At 39.3% G+C, this 17,667-nt stretch overlaps 2 protein-coding genes across 3 annotated transcripts in view; one reads left to right on the top strand and one right to left on the bottom strand.

Annotated features, from left to right (window-relative positions):
* Mitf (transcription factor Mitf) overlaps window positions 1-5,077 on the bottom strand; it is a 63,418-nt gene extending 58,341 nt beyond the window's left edge. Inside the window, exon 1 of the mRNA XM_066725190.1 lies at window positions 4,770-5,077. Within this exon, the coding sequence (XP_066581287.1) occupies window positions 4,770-4,951 (182 nt within the window). The 5' untranslated portion in view covers window positions 4,952-5,077. The remainder of the gene's footprint in view (window positions 1-4,769) is intronic.
* Window positions 5,078-5,262: 185 nt separating this feature from the next.
* On the top strand, window positions 5,263-11,496 carry CtsL4 (Cathepsin L4). 2 transcript variants are annotated; one of them, XM_066725191.1, is made up of 6 exons: window positions 5,263-5,781; window positions 7,015-7,102; window positions 7,256-7,432; window positions 7,513-7,872; window positions 9,535-9,695; window positions 11,218-11,496. In XM_066725191.1, the coding sequence occupies exons 1-6, from the start codon at window positions 5,549-5,551 to the stop codon at window positions 11,411-11,413; spliced, it is 1,215 nt and encodes a 404-aa protein (XP_066581288.1). In that variant the 5' UTR covers window positions 5,263-5,548; the 3' UTR covers window positions 11,414-11,496. The 2 variants fall into 2 exon arrangements, with proteins under 2 accessions (XP_066581288.1, XP_066581289.1); XM_066725192.1 differs by lacking the exon at window positions 5,263-5,781 and having other exon boundaries at window positions 6,985-7,188.
* Window positions 11,497-17,667: the final 6,171 nt, after the last annotated feature.

Below are 17,667 nucleotides of genomic sequence, written 5' to 3'. Positions count from 1 at the left end.
ATCATCCATCACTTTGTAGTTTTCTCACATATGTCATATTTAATGACAACGAGACAAGATCAAAGTCTGTACTACGATTCCATTCTGTGCAGACTTGAGGAATGCTTTGATCTCCACAATTATCAGTCACGTATTCTAATTAAGTATCACCATGCACATGTGTAGATCATTCAACCCTTTTTTACCATTACTTCTATCATTATCCCAAAGAGTAATCATTAATCTTGTTATAGGAATTTTAACTATCATCAGCAATTAAGTAAAAATCCTCTATTAAAATAAATATTCAACGATTCGCCAAATAAATTACTCATGAATTGAACAGAGCGAAGGATAAATTAATTTGGAAAATTGCAATTTCGCAAATATACATATATATATATATATATATATATAGCATAATTACATATGTGAAATGAGAAGTAACGAATTGATTTCGTTAATTATTTTGACGATAGTGGCACACATGCAAATGGGAAGATTTCTGACTGGGTTGCACGAGAAGGTTGAAGTTGGGTCGTGAGTAAGGGGAGGGGGGGGGGGGAGTCGAGGTATAAAATGTATGGAATTGGTCGATGCGCCGCGATTGCATTGGGGGGACAATTAAAATCAAGCAGGCTCCTATTTTCAACGATATCGCGCGCGACGCGATAAAAGTCATGATTACCAGCGTTTTATCTCACGGCGTGCAGATAACAGTCTCCGGTCGCTTTATACGGGGCCGACGTGGACGTCGTATAAGCTGGAATTTGTGGAAAACCGCTGAAGGGAGAAGAAAATGGAGCAGGCGAGGGAGAGAATGACGACGACATACAGAATAATAAAAGAAAAGGAGAGTTAGAAGAGGGAGGGGGAGGGGGGAGAGAGAGAAAAAGAAGCTCAAGCATGCAGATGCTTTCGAGCTTCCGCTTTCTTTCGTAATCCACGCTCCGAGGGGATTACTTTTAAAAACTGTGGAAATCGCTTGAGAAAGCCCTACCGCACAGAACGCTTAAACGGATAATTTCAAGCTAAAATGAATCGAGCGGAATCTTAGTCATCCAAATGCTATTTCCCTCGACTCTCTCTCTCTCTCTCTCTCTCTCTCTCTCTCTCTCTCGCCTATATTTTCCTCGCGATGACCCTTATCAAGCTTTCCCATTTCTGTTACGATATCTCGCGCGCGACGAAAAACTCGAGCCCCCCAAATACGCGACTCTCTCCGCTAATTATTCCAATTAATCAATTCGCGCGCCATATTTCACGGCCGATATTACGCGTCTTGACATGATTTATCATTATTTTAGGGAAAATGACGATCAAAGCGATTGGGAGCTTAAATAAAAAAGAAGGAGCAGACGATACGATAAAGATAAAACCTTGAGAGCAAGTAAAAAGGCTTGTTACCACGCAGCTTAATTGATGGTTCGCGACAAATTGAGAAATATTCCGCATCAATGTAAAAATGCGGAATCATTAAAACTTTAATAAGACGCATTCAATGGCGCGCTCGTTACCTCGAACTCTAAGTTTCTGCGGAACACAGCTTAGTTTAAATTTGTGCTGTAAAAACCGCGAATGAGAATGCTTGACTTTATTTGTTACAGCTGCGCCAGATATAAAAACCAGTCACATAAATTCCCTTTTATGATCATGCACAAATGAAAATAGCCCGCGATACGTGCAGAATTAATGCGAATTTTCCTGATACAGTATACCTAACTAGATATAGATATAGATATATGCGCAGGACTATGTGCTATTATATATTTAATAGAAATGCATTTTAATAATTGCATAATAAATGCAATTCCAAAATTAATAGATAAAGGGCATGAAAATAATTTAATGCAAGATCGCGTTCTATCAAAAAATTAAAGTTGTGTGGACTTTTTGAAAATATTTCTAACCTTGTATCATAATCTGGTTGCTCACATATACCAACGTAGTTAACACCTCTGATTATATACACTATACTGTATCCTGTAGAAATGCATTTTCAAATTTTAATAATTGCACAACAAGTGCAATAGTACAGTACATATATAGAGAGCATGAAAATAAGGTAATGGAAGATCGCGTTATATCAAAAGATGACGGTTGTGTGGACTTTCTGAAAATATTTCTAACCTTGTACCATAATCTGGTTGCACACATACTGACATGATTAACATCTCTGATAAAGAGATGCAAGTTATGCAAGCTTCCACCATGACAGAAAAAGACCACTTATATATGAAAACGTGCACGGCATTTATATACTATACTGGTCACAGGTATTATTCAACGAGTTTACATTTCGACCAAGGTAACCTCAAATGCAATCTATTTTTTCAAAACCAAATTTAAAATTCCTCGCTCGACAATCCTTTCCTTCGTATATAATATCACAGATATCTCCTTAACGAGTGAATTCAACGAATTTCTGTCCAACCAGTGACGAGCGACTCCTATAGAAACACATAAACTATATGTCTATATAGTTTATTGATTTATCCAGACTGTTATATTTTAAACCCAGAGCCTAAACGGAAGATAAAACGTTGTAACGTCGACTCTTGCATTAAATTAACGACCCAACTGACTCCACAGAAAAAATACACGTGTTCATTGTATACTTGACAAGTGTTTCGATTTGTAGCTGAAATCTTTGACAGGAATGTCATTGTAGTGGTGCGTGCCAAGTGTACAGAAAGATGTATTCAAAGTTTTTCAACGTACGAGCGTTTGGACGAGATGAGGAAGGTTTTATGATACAATATCTATATATGTGTTGGATAATATATTACTTGGTAAATTTCATGGCAGTCTCCGCGTGGCTATCATATAGAGATCCGAGTGAAAACTTTCCAATGTGTTGTAATTCAGCCACCGAAAGACCACTGAATAGATTCAACATTTAAAAATGCTCCACAATCAATTTCATTGATAGTGCTGAGTCACGGATCAAAAGCTCTGCTTAGAATGTATATGTGACTCGCGCGAGTGCGCGGTGGACCAATTGAAGTAAATTGAAGTATAGACTGCTTGCTTGGTCAATTTTCATCTCGAGCCATTTGATATCCCTTCAATCGTTATTTATTTTTCAAACTCTACTTTTTCCTCTATAATTGAAGCTAAAAAGAGAGAAAGAAACATGGTTAATTTTTTCGACCAGTGATTCTGTGCCATTGCTGAATGAAAATATTCTTACTCGAACTCAATTATCAGTCTCTGATAACACACGCTGTGTGAATCCATTGATCCCATTTTGAGGAGATAAAACTCGGGTTATAATTTGTTATATAGGAGTACAGGAAAAATATTCAATTTCGAAGTAACGTAAAATATATAGCAAATGCAATTTCTTGTTCTATTTGAAAATGTTAGAGAAAAAAGAAACGCTGTAGAAATTCTTATGATCAACCTGGAAATAGAAAACTAAAAATAAATTAAAAGATATTTACGTAGACATGACTCCACTGCTTTTTAAGACATCGCTTAAATGTCAGGCTCATCGCAATATTTAAATATTAAACTAAAAAACTTCTCCTCCTATTAAGTATTTTGTTGCTTTTTTATACAGCTGAGAATAAATGAAGCTTTGTAATATCAACGGGATAACTTTACTTCGAGGAAAAGCAAAATAAACGAATAATTTATATCAAATTTTATCGAGTTTCGATCGTATCAATTGATTAGAAACCCGCAAAATGTATACAGAATCCACATTAATTACTTCAAAACGAGTTTGTGGCTCTCTATGTTTGCAATGCATAATAAAAAGTACCGAGCGTAAATCGATCGAAAAAAACGGTTTAAGATGAGAGGTGTACCGTGTACAATATCTGCTGGTATATGTAATAGGAAGTGGAACTTGTTTTCTTCCGCAAGTGAAAGCACGTGTTCCGTGGCATCGGTGTGGCCTCACACGGATGAAAACGCGTGGCCGAGAGTAAACTCGTGTACGTGTATTCGTACACGCGAATTTTTAACAGTGGAAGGTCAAATTCATGAAAGATTGATAAATGTCAAAAGCTAGTCAAAGCCAGCGCTATAAACGATTAACCGACCAATACTAACGCAGCACCAACCTAACACCATCCGCAGTAGGGAAAGTTCGTGTCATACCGGCCATTCAAGAAATCCCACAAACACTCGTCTCAACTTGATATTCGACTATCAAGTTTTCAATAAAACCTGAGCAATTCTCACCAAGGAAATTAATCTTTAAAATATATTTCTATCGAGGATGGGATTTGCAAGAAAGAAACTTGAAGTCACGTTCGAGAAAGAAAGTTAAAACAAATATAGCTGAGAAGCTTTCTATGAAATTACCGGAGAACGACTCGTCGAAAAAGAAAAAGAGAAAGAGGGCGAGTGACAGATATTATATTGAGATAATGGTTCGGAAATTGATGAAAGAGGAGAGAGCGATAAAAGAGTGTTGGCCAATTAAGGTTGTCTAGCAAACAACAAGTGAGCACGCAGGGTGCACTTAAAGGCACGATAAGAGCACATGCACGCTGATGCCGGCCAGCTAAATAGAAAGAAGGAGAGAGAGAGAGAGAGAGAGAGAGAGAGGGGTAGAACCGAAAGCGCGCATGCGCAAGGAGAAGTTCGTAATTCAACAGGTTGAAGACGGAAAATGAGCAAGGAGCAGTGAAAAAGCCACGAAATCCCTGATAAAGCTGCGCGCGTTCCAAATGTTTGATAAATAAAAATAAAAACTCGTTAAAATGGTAAGGAAAGAAAATTTGCAAAAAAAAAATTGCCGAGAGAACGGGGCCCGGCATCTCATAGGCACGTACCTGCCGGTGTCGGGTGCGCGGCTCTTCAGCTCGTAATACATGAAATCCTGCGTGGAAGTGGAAAGTAGTGAAAGGGCCTGTTCGAAGTCATCGTCGAAATCGGTCATGTTGTGCTGATGGCTTCCCATCTCGCTGGTGAGAGCCGCCAGGTCGAAACCCATGTCGACTCCGGACTCGTCCATCTTGAGGATCCTGAATTTCAGGCAGCTGAGACAGAAGGAGCACCACTGCGGAGATTCACCACTATCCGAAAACTGCAGCTCGATCGGCACACTCGAATCGCAAACTTTCGCTCGCGACGAATTTACACGAGCGCTCGCGCTATGTCCGTGAATGGAGAGAGGGGTGGGCAGGGGGGAGGGGGGAGCGGAGACAATGCGCGAGGCGACAATTAATAAAAAATCACTCCCAGTCTCTCGGGACTATCCGTGCAGGCTTTTTTATCGAGCCTCTCTCTCTCTCTCTCTCTCTCTCTCAATTACCCGTCGCTCTCGAATCCACAGCACAAAGTTTCTCGCCTCCTTTCTTCCTCCTTCCCCGCGCGTTCCTTCCGCGCGACCGCTTCTCTCCAAACGAGAGAAGCGCGTACGTCGAACTGCGCGCGATAGCGTCAGCTGTACGGCAGTTGCGCGCGTGTGCTATACGCGCGTCCAGCCAGCAGCATCTGTCTCGCTGTGCCACCACACCGCACTGCCAACGACGATGGCCGAAAGCCCGCGCGGGACGCTGGTAAACGTGGAAACGTCGAAAACAGTGGAAAAACCTTTAAACGCCGGACGATGGAACCTAGCGATCGCGCTCGGCTACATTCGGGACGATCTTCCATGGGAATTTTGCAATCGGAGTCACGCGGACGTGGAAAGTGTGCCGCGCTCGGATTTTTGCTTGAGATTCTTGCCTGGTGCTTTTGCAGGAAAGTCGAGTCACAACGAGCGAGAGTCGACAGTGATTTTTGCACCGACAACGATGAGATACGGTGTCCAGACTCTCGAGCCACATGGAATACTCGCACGTGCGTATTTCCTCATTTTCGCTTGGCGCGATTATTTGGGCTCGAGGAGAGCTACGCGAATACCGGGCGTCGCGAGACGTCACTGATGCGCGCGCGTACTCTTACACCACTTAACAGTCGACTAGCCGCGATTTCTATCCGCTCAGTCGGGCCGAGGCGCGCTCCTTCTCGGTTTTCGCTCTGCACGAGAGAGCCCCGCCAGCCAGCGCGCGCGAATCGCGCGATAGATACCGCTACCGCCATCTTTCGGCCGATCCTTTCACTGCGCGGCCAACCGGCGGCTAAACCCGCCTGCCCGTCCACGCGCGTCTCTATCTACTTCGTCGCACCTCACTTTTTTCTCGCTTTGCTCCTTTCTTATCCTTTGCCGCTACCGCATCCAATCTCGAACGCTGCCTATTCCGCTTCTTGCGTGAAAATGGAAAATTCCTAATGTCCTATTTTTAATGTACTTTTCATAAGTGAGACTGTGGGTTGTATTAATGTTACTTGTGCAAATTGTTTAACGCATGTAAAATTGGTAGTTTTGTATAGATGGAGTTGAATTGAAAATGTAACTCTTTTGGTGTATTATTACGTAAGAGTTAATTAAAAAAGTTGGTAAGAGTTAAAAATTGTTTATTTCGAAACCTCTTATTAATTCCAGGATTCTTTAAACGATGCCTAACGAACAGGGCAAGGTCATCGAATAGTTCATCCAATGGGAAGTCTCGAATGAAATAATCTTTTATCCTTAATAACTTCTTCAAGAGCTAAATTTAAAAATGAAGAGGGGATGGTTATAAGAAAATTCTCTTGCATTCATTCATATCACCCTAATTTTTACGTTTGAACATAGTAACGCTATCCTACGTTAGGTGCTTCCATCACAAATCACAGACGTCTGTACGAAAAAAAGCTTTAACTGCTGCTCAAACACTGCAGATTTATTCTCAATCAAAAATGTCCCATTGTCACCAATAAAAAATTATGTCACTTCTTTTTGGAAAATTTTCAGTATTGCTGAATCGCCAACTTGCATAACTCGTGTTTATTTTGTCTTCTCTCTTTTTCCATTAACCTCGGAATTCGCTGATCAGAATTATTCGAAAGAGCCTACAAATTATCGTTGTCGATTCAGTATCAAACTTTTCGCGATTAAGCACGCATTATCGATCGATTTCCATTCTTCCTGTTAGACATGGAAACGCGGTATTTCTTTATTACCTTGTACCTTTTCACTTTAACAAATAGCACAATCACCATCGACGTATTTAAGGGAAAGAAAGGATTGCCAGTAGAATTATCCGCACAACTGGACGAATATTGGAGTAACTATAAGGTAATTCGAGCATTCGATAAAAAAATATTGCTGCAAAAAATTGTGCTGTGAGAATCAAAGAAGAAAGAAAGGGAAAAAGAAGAGTGGTATATATATATGTACATATATATATAGAGAGAGAGGGGTAATATTTATCGTGTTTCAACGCCACAGGCAAAATTCAATAAAACGTACTCAGGGGCGATGGAGGATTCAAGACGAAACGCTTGGGAAGAGAATCTTGTAAAGATTTACGAGCATAATTTATTGGCTGCTGCTGGACACCATAGCTACACTTTACGAGACAATCATATTGCTGACCTCAGCACTCGACAATACATCCGTTCAATGGTCGGTAAATGCAAATGTACAAAAAGAGCAACATAATGTAAAAATTGCATCTATTAAAAAAGCGAATGTGAAAAAACCAGGTGAAGCTGGTGCCAAGTTACAAGCGTCGAATCGTCGAGGACGAAATGGTAAGTATGATGTTGCATCATCCGAATTTGGCGCCAGCTTATTTGGACTGGAGAGAGAAGGGTTTCGTGACACCAGCCGAGAACCAAAGGAACTGTGGAAGTTGTTACGCTTACTCGGTAGCCGGGAGTATCCAGGGGCAAATCTTCAAACAGACGGGCAAACTGACCCCTCTGAGTGAACAACAATTGATCGACTGCAGTATATCAAGCGGAAACTTGGGCTGCACCGGAGGATCCTTGAGGAATACTATGAAATACCTGGAACGATCAAAAGGACTCATGGCTCAAGAGGCATATCCCTACAAAGGCAGAGTACGCTCTAATATTTCGCATTTCCAACAACTTCTAACAAATTCCTTTCGTTCCCTTCCCTTTTATCCACCTACCTATTAACATTCCACCCAACTTTAACGCAATATCTCATCTCGAACTTCCAATGACACTCTGTATCGTCGCGATAGTATTTCTTATCGTTCCATGCTGTGCAGTATATATATATATATATATATATTCGATACAATACAAACAACGAGAAACGCTCGCGGTGCGAATTCAATTATCGTGCAAAACAGAAATGCACCAAGGACATTTCCATTATTTCTAATTTGCTTTTTAAACGAGGTCTTGGAAAGATTTTTCACGCGCTCGCTCGAATCGTCCAAACCAATCGATCAATTGTCCTCCCTGCTCTCTGACGACTTCCTCTCGTTAGGAAGGACCTAAGTGGCAAGCTATCGCAATATTTGCCAAACTATGGAAATCCATTTAACGTGGCTTAACGCTCTCTCGCTCTCCAAGATTGTTTGCCGATGACGTCACGATGCAAAGTGTAACGAAACGTGTTCGACGAATGAAATAGTTCCTCGAGGCACAATAAGAGCCGCTCCTGCGGCGTCATTCCCGAGCTAGCGAGACATTCGTATTTTTAAACTTGTTGACACGCGGCTTATAACGAGTAATTAATGAATTCTGGTTATAGTCCAATTTCGATGCCCATGGCGGTCCACTATCGCAACTCTTCCGACTCGGAAAGATTCTCTTATCGTTTCACTCAATTTCAAGACAGAAACCTATCGCTCCTATAATGTACGCGATGATGTAACCTAAAAGTATTTCGTACACTCTACGAGTAACATTCTGTTGTATGTATACATATATATATATATATATTACACCAATTCTCTAGTGTCAAGAAACTCTAGGGTCAAAGTTCAACGTTTCGTGCAGAAAATATATATTCTATCTAGGTATCGCTATCGACACATTTTGCCACTTCTGTGGACGAAATAGCCACGCACTCTCTCTCTCTCTCTCTCTCTCTCTCTCTCTCCTCTCTCTTCTTCATCTCGGATCGCTAATTAATTTCAAGTCTCGATAACCACGCTATACGCAACTCTGTTTACGTCCGGCTTATACATCTCGCAAAAACCGCTCTACCAGAGTAAAATCTGAGAGATAACGAGAGGTAGAACGGTACTTGTTAGACAGTTCTCTGTTTACACTAGGATAACCGCAAGCTTTAACGTTATTAATGAGTAAGGAATTGTGTGATATATAGGGTGCAATACTTGAAATGACCTAGATCCTAAATGAAATTTTTTTTATCTTCATTATTATAGAATATATCAATTTTTGAAATATATGCCCCTTTTGAAATGTTTTTCGATTTGCACTTTTAAAAGGTCTTATTGGAAAAATTAATATCTTTTATAGATACACGAAAATAAACAGAATTTTACGTCCATGGTCTGTGTCTTTTTAATTGGAACGCTTCTTAAATGGAAGGAAGACTATTATTTTCAAATAATCTAGTAAATACTTAAACGTATTGGAGAGATGCGATTAATAAAAATAAGAAACTATATAGTTTATGAAAGTGTTTGGAAATTGCATGATTAACACGAATGATTAAAATTAATATTGGAGTTTTAGCGGGGTGAGTAATTGCGCGATTAACGATTTTTGCTTTATTAGCAAGGAGCGTGCAAATTCCAGCGGGACAAGAGCGTGGTGAATATCACGTCATGGGCCATTTTGCCAGCACGTGACGAGAAAGCTTTGGAGGCGGCGGTGGCAACGATCGGACCGATTGCAGCTTCCATAAACGCCAGTCCGAAAACTTTTCAGCTCTATCAGTGAGTAAAGCCATATTATTGGAAGCTTCGAGAATTCCAGTGGCCTAAAACCCATTGGAAAATCTAATGATAAATCTTCCGTTCAAAACGCTCGATCGTATATTTTCAGATTCTAAAATAACCAAACGCGTTCAATTATTTTCAATCAAGCGTCAATGTTCCTATTCGCTTATCATTGCACGTGTATGGAAAAAGAAATTTCCTGTAAAATTTTCTGTTAAAAAAATACTACAAATTACCTGCTGCACGTACTGCTGGGATATAACGAAATTTTCGTGAAAAATACTATAGATAATGAAGCAATATTCGTACTGGACTTTTTACTAAATTTCTCCAGTTTTTATGATTTATCAATAGCTATATATATGGCACATTTAACTATTTCTATCTAATTAACTGATTAAAATTTCTAAGATTTAATTTCGTATACCTGGATTTTCCCTTTTCCAGCACAGCAAATTTTAAGGAAATAATTTCTTTCCATGCGACTAAATATTGAGAATTTCGTGCAGAGTTGGGTCACATTGGTACTCGACGTCTCGTTTCTTGACGTGAAAAGGAAATCGACGCGAATTGCAGCTAACGAGCAAACGAGTATTCTTCGGAGAAACGAGTAAAGTCCAAGCGCACGCTGCCTAATTTTAGAGGGTCTTGCGAAAATCCTAAATATAGCTCGTTTGCAGCTTTCTAAAGAAATCGATTCTCGAAAAAAAGTCTTGCGAAATTCAAAGAGATCCTTGGGCAAGAGATAGATCGAGGCAAGTCCAAGGAAAATGTTAACGAACGATCGAAGGGTAAATGTTTTCGTGGTAAATAACGAGCTAAATCGTCAATCAAGGAAAGTCCAGTTGTGTTCTTTGCACAGTAGATAAGTGAAAGATTAATAGGCAATTTAAACCGGGCAATAAAAATTTAATGAAAACATTCATTGTTTTATTCCATATAGGAGAACGCTTTTCAATTATGCTTTTGTTCGGCCTTTTACTTTTTATCGTTTCGACGCAACAAACTCAGCAGTCGGATAATATTTCGGAGCAGGCAGATTTACGCAATTTGTTTATTTAACGAAGCGCGATGACTCTAAAAACTGTGCACGTTCAAACATTTCGCATAGTATATAAATATATGTACAGAAGTAATTAGCAGAAATAATTAAAAGCATTTATTAAATCGTGAAAATGAATGTGCACACATGAGAATTATAACGTAGTAGAGAGAAAAATTATGATTTTATAGAGAATCGATTATATTTCAAAGAAATTAGTTGGTTTTATTCGACGACCTTTTAAATGACTATCGCCATTTTACGATGACCTTCGAGCGCGTTCCTATATACACGTCAGTCTCTTTCGTGCAATCAATTAATTCAGTTGCAGCTTCTTCTTTGGACTTTGCGTCAGATTATATATATTATTACTCTGATTTAAGCCTATCAAACACTCGAAAGTGAAACGCGTTATTAATCGCACGTTCTTATTAACGCGTTGTGTACATTAACGAACGTAAATATTTAAATTTGCAGCAATGGAGTTTACGACGACGAGACGTGCAGCTCGGACATGGTGAATCACGCAGTGCTGATAGTCGGTTACACACCGACCGAGTGGATCGTCAAAAATTGGTGGGGCGAGACCTGGGGCGAGAATGGCTACATGCGAATTGCAAAGAACAAGAATCGTTGTGGGATCTCCAATTATGCGGCTTATGCAAAAATTTAACAAAGCTGGTGCAATATATTTTAACAATTTAATTTTATACTCCCTTTATTAAATTATTGTGCACATGAAAGAGAATACTGCGATGGAGAATAAAGGTTTTTATTTATAAGAAAAATGCATGAAAAATTATTTTCCCTTTCAAAATTTGTGGAGTAAAACAGCTGGAGGTGCAGGGAGGGGGGAGGGGGCAGACGAAGGATTATCGAAACGTCGGTTTGGCTGAAATTTGACGAAGCTTCTTAGAGAGGGTGATTCAGCTGGTGGGAGGGAGTGACGGGTAAGCGTCGAGCAAACTGATGGCAAAGCACACACTGTAGCTGTGGAGTACTGTTTGTCAGTGACGCACACGTCAGGGATAGCGGAACATGGCTACGGGTATGCGTAAATACCATCGTTCTCGGTGAAACTGATTTTCTGAAATTATGTGTATGCCTCCCAGAGGCCGACGACAATCTCATCTCCGTTTGACTGTTCCGTCTCATTGTTCGACCGGTTGACAACCCTGCACAATTCTCCAACGTCGTAGCTTTCATCACCATTCTCCACAATTTCTATCTGTTTCGCATCCGTTAAGCTGCACGACGTGTACCTTATGTCTCATCTCACCTACCCTGTAACATCACCCAATCCTGCAAAACTTGATATACTCGTGCAATAACATCATCAGAATTCACCACAAAAATACAGCGTTTTCAACAATAAAATACTGTTTAAATACTTGGAATGCTTGAATTTTAATTTTCAATTTTATTAGTGACACGTGGCAGAATTGTGGTTGTTTATTATGGTGCTGCTAATTTGGTTACTGCTTTTTCTGGTGAAGGGTACAGAGTTTGATGACTCAGTTATTTGTATAGGGAAAAGCTGTAAATACAGTGATTGTGAAGTGTCAATTTTTAATTGCATAACTGAAACATATTGTACCAAAATTGATCAATTTCATACACTACTACATATTTTTATATCATATACTATATTATAACTGTATTTGCTGCACGTTTTCTTATCTTATGTGTAATTCAAGGCATTACAGTGGTCCAAACCTGTTAGTTTATTATATATACAACGTTGTACGAAGTAACAAAATTGGCCGTGAAAAATTAAGGACCCCTGTGCTTTTGGTACACGTATGCCAAGTTTACTTGATTTGGTCACTGGTACGCAACGTGTCAATTACGCAGACGCGTGTGTTATATTTGAAAACAAAAATTGAAAGAAGAGAAAGAAAGAATAAAAGACAACGTAGAGAATTATATTAATATCAAGCATATAGCCATCCAAATTGACTATGAAAAGTATATAAGCATAGTAAAAAAAAAACGATTTAAACACTCGAGACCGAGAAACCTACTAAATACCACGTATTCATTAATGACGTAAGCGAGTTTTACTTGAAAAAACCATATATATATATAAATAAGAAAAAGAAGAAATGATGACGCACAGAACGTGAAGAACTATATATCCATATCAAGTAGCATATACCCATCCAAATCTCCGCAAAAACAAAACATATTAAAAAAAATATTCGAAAGCTCGGAACGTCGGAGAACATATTTAAAATTACGGATTCATTAGTGAAGCAAGCGTGTGGGTTACTTGAAAAAGAAAATACCGGAGGAAAAAAAGGGATAACACAGAACGTGAAAAATTATATTAACATCGAGTCGCATACCCATCCAAACTCACTACAGAAATAAAACATATTGAAAAAAAAAACTAACGCCCGAACGTATTAAAAACTGCGGATTCATTAATGACGTAAGCGTGGGTTACTGGAAAAAAACACAGGAAGAAGAGAAAGAAAGGATAACACACAGCGTAGAGAATTATCGCTATCGAGTTGCACGATATTTTCCCGATTTTCCACGCCATTAACTTCTAAAATAGCGTCAGATTACAGCGGATTTGCTGCACCTATATGAACAGGGCCCGAATCAATACTGTAAAAAGGGGTCGTCTTAAATACGATGCTGTACAAATAAATCTATCAGTAGGTTATTTCCCATTACGCTTTAGAAAGCAGCCCTTATTCATCCCTCCTTGCGCGCGTTGCAGCGTTCCATATTTTACTATCGTGTGGCAAGAATGAACAAGTTCTTAAGGAGGATGCGACGCTTGCTTTGAATTATAGTTACAGCGTTGTTCCAAGCGTTAAAATGGCAAGACTTTGGTTAATTGTGGCAGCCGTTGTTGGGACCAGCGCGCGGTATACTTCTCGTCTCTGTTTATTTATCTTATGCCTCGTAGTACGCGCCAGTATCGCGCGAACAGTTCATAAAACACGTATCTCGCGGTTCGTAAAGCAAAGTTTCGCGATAATAAGCCATTTCGCGCAAACTCTTTCCTTAAATCAAGCTACTGGAAGGAAAGCTTTTCCCACAATTTTCCAACTGGTATTACGCACGTGCGAAACTTTTCTATCTCTCTCGCCCTCTTCTCCCCCCTCCCTCTATATGTCTGCTGGAATAATTTACGCAATAAGACATGTACTAATGGAGGCGGCTCCTTCAAATTGTCATACTCAATTAATAGAAATTTGCACTTTGATCGATCAACCCTTTTGCGGATTAGACTAGTCGACATATCCATCAGTAGTAAAGTTAGCGACTCCGCAGACGACGTTCATTAAATTTAGAGCAAAATTTCGCGAAAAAAGGCTTTTTACACTGTGGGAAATTTCCAGTTCATAAAGAGTTAATGATCATCGTCGATATAAAAATTTTACCCGAGTCTAAGCCCTAGATAAATCTCTAAAAAAATTTAATGATATCCTATAAACGAATCGTCTTACCACATTATTTCTCGACGTATCACGAATTAAGAACTTGTATCTTTACATGGATCAACAGTTATCAAGAATATTTATTATTGATGATGAAATTGGTCAAGAGTGAGGGGTGGGGGGAGGGGAGGTATGGAAAGAAATAGGATGCTTGCGATAAATCGCGCGGTCTCGTCGTGGAAATTCAAGTCGAAATATAATCACTCTTAATCGGATCAGAGCTGACACCTTGATTTACGAACTTTTCTTTGCCACGCCACGATCGCTCCTCTAATCATCCTTATCTTTTATCCCGTAAGCTTTTATATCCCCTAAAGGAGCCTGAAATAATTCAGGCGAATGAAACACGTGAGTGGTACAGAAAAAAGAAGGACCAAACGCATTAAGGTCGTATTATAACTTGTATCATCGTTCATCTACTCTCCGACAAGATATTACATTATAAAAAAAACATTTGTAACGATGTGAACAATGATCATATTAATTGTTTGGTAATGATCAGGAGACTCCAAGTGTCTGACATCGAGTAGTAAAAGTAAGTCACACGCGTATACTACTGCTTTCTTCCAATTGCATATATTCACGTTTGATCTATTTCAACGATAATTGACTGGAACTTGTTGTATACGTGTACATAAATGTGTGTAGGAAGAATTTGAACAAACGCATTAAAATTGTTATCATTATTTATCTACTCCCCGATAAGATATTAATCATTTAAAAAAAAAATTTAACATCGTGGCCATTGGTAGTATTAATTATTTTTTGATAATGAGACTCGATTAGTCCGACATCGAGTAGTAAAAGTAAATCACAAGCGAACGCTATTTTTGTCTTCCAATGGTATATTCACTTTTGATCTATCGCGACGATAACTGGTTGGAACTAGCTAGCTTGCTCGATATACGTGTACGTAAATTTCTACACGAAGAGCGTGCTTTGCAACTTACCCAAAACGATGCCCATGATAGTAGCTAGTGCACATGTATGCATAATAGTTATTACCTACGCCACTACTGGTAATCCTTAATATAGTGGATTTCTCCGTCATTTACAAGAGCTATATACCTCTATCACACACGACGCATGAAAATAATTTTCCTCACAGACCTTTTAACTGCTCGGTTCTCCGTTGATCAAGCTCTTATATATATTTACATGATAAAAGCAGCTACGAGGAATGTATAATATCACAGGATATTCCACGTCGAATATGAGGGTGGGTACTCGTGGTATTCGTGTGAGAAAAAAAAATGTTGATATTTTGATAGCTCGTATGTCAAAGGAAATCCTTGTGTGAGAAATGCGGCTGGTGGGGAAGCACAGAAGTGTAGAAAACAGAAAGATGAATGGCGTATAGAAAAAGATATAAATAAGTTAAGTTAGCCGAGTCGTGAGTATGGCAGAAGCTTTCATCGTCCACTTTATCGCGATCCTTGCACGTACCAAGAACAACAGAAGCCTAGAGAGAAAGAGAATTTATTACCCTCAAGGACATACTCCCCTAAGAGCGGGAGCTTCCTGCTTGCACGTACACGCACACATATCAGGATAATGCAGTCTGCTGGGTAACGAATTATGCTACTACCATGCCATATTACTGCCAACTATATGCAAACTCTGATATATTTTCTATAAATTCTAACTACTCCACCCTCCACCTCTTGTAACACTCTGCAGTCTATATATATAATAGCCACGTGTGTGTGTGTGTGTAGGTGTTTATATATTATATATATATATATATATATATATAAGGACGTTCCTGTTTATTTCCCAGACACGCAAACCTCGCATTAGAATACTTGATTGTAACGCCTTAAATCCACGAATGACCTGCCAGCTATGCTCAAAATAATTCAACACTCGCGAGAATTTAGCATCCCCCTGCTATGTACTGTATATATGTACACACGCACCCTTAAGTTTTTCGCTCAGGCTTCTATATGTATATGAATATATATATAGTGTTCTTGAGAAAATACAAGGATAACAGGTGGAAATTGGTGAACCGTGGCGCGCTATGGAGAAAAATTACCGCGCAAAATTACACCGCGAACTCCCGAACTCGCTAAATATTGAATGTCCTCCGCTTCTTTGAATTTTTCATGGATTCCAGTCGACATTTTCGCTGCGGAAGTTTCCAGTCCTTGGATAACCGTTCGTTGGTCCTGAAGGACCTTAAAAGCTTCGCGAAACTTATTGCAAATCAGGATGAAAGACGGCGTGTGTCGGCGTAGCAAAAAGCCATTAAACAAGTGGAAAGAAGGAGGGGTGGCGATGAAAGTTGGAGCTTGCAGCGCTACCGGGTCAGAGGATCGATTAAACCAGGAATCGAGCAAATGAGATTGAAGCGTTGTCGATCGTCAGGAAGAGAGTACAGGCCTGAGGGTTGGAGGCATTAAAAATAAAAAGAGAGGGGGGGGGGGGGAGAGAAAGTAAAGAATGTACGTGTTCACGTGTTTCAGCTAAAAGGACGAATACCCTGGGACAGACAGAAAAAAAGATAAATATATATATAGAAAATTATTGTTATTATTATTAGATCTAACAATGCTTCATTTGTACAAATACGTAATTATAATTAATAATAACGAGTACTAGGCATTTTAACAGTACTAGATTCAACGTGCACTTGTATCGTTATTTAAATTAAACTGTACAAAATAAATGTAAAAATTAAATAAGATTTATCAAAATAAAAAAGCAATTAATAAATTTCCAGAAGTATAAGAATAGAATATAAAGAGTACAAAATTGAAATTTAAAGATTAAAGATAAAGGGCAAACTATGCTGTGATATAAACGTAAAATCATGTACTGAGAAGGGGGGGGGGGGTGTACGCGTTCACGTGTTTCAATGAGAAGGAAGAATACCCTGGAAGTGAGAGAAAGAGAGACAGGAAATAAGAGGGATAGTCTTTCTCTTTCCTGTTCCAGTCCTATCACGCGCGATAACGGTCTACAACGTAGCAAAGCCTTCTGGATTTTCGCGTCATGTCCTGCCGACAAGGATATCACCTGAAACAGGCTCGAAAGCATCCTTAGGATCTCCTAGGAAAAACGTCGCTTCCAATCTTTCCCCGAACACTCGTCGATAACTTGGGAAATATCGATCCACCTGCAGATTTTCTATCGCGCCCCTCTATACTTGCCAAACCTATAGCTATTCATCTAACAATATTTTACTATACATTAGCGAGCGTATAACTATGAATAACACCCAATTACCTGAAGTTAATCGCCTAATTTGCCTCGCGCCCCGGTAAAAGTGCATGGGGAAAAAGAAGGAACAAAGTGTAAACGCAAGAATAAATCTTAATAATTTCTCATAAAAATTACACTCCGTGGAATATTATTTTCCATTAGTGGATAATTTGCATTATTGGCTAAAAGATCGTTCGGAACGAGGCAGGAACGTAGATCGACGCAGTTTAACGAACCGTCATCAACGGGAACGATGAAATTT

This window comes from Prorops nasuta, unplaced genomic scaffold (assembly GCF_024137725.1).
Source record: "Prorops nasuta isolate Cenicafe-Biocafe unplaced genomic scaffold, Cenicafe_Pnas_1.2 PNAS00004, whole genome shotgun sequence".
Lineage (NCBI taxonomy): Eukaryota > Metazoa > Arthropoda > Insecta > Hymenoptera > Bethylidae > Prorops > Prorops nasuta.
Note: the sequence above shows the minus strand (reverse complement) of the source record. Positions and strands in the feature narration are given on the sequence as shown.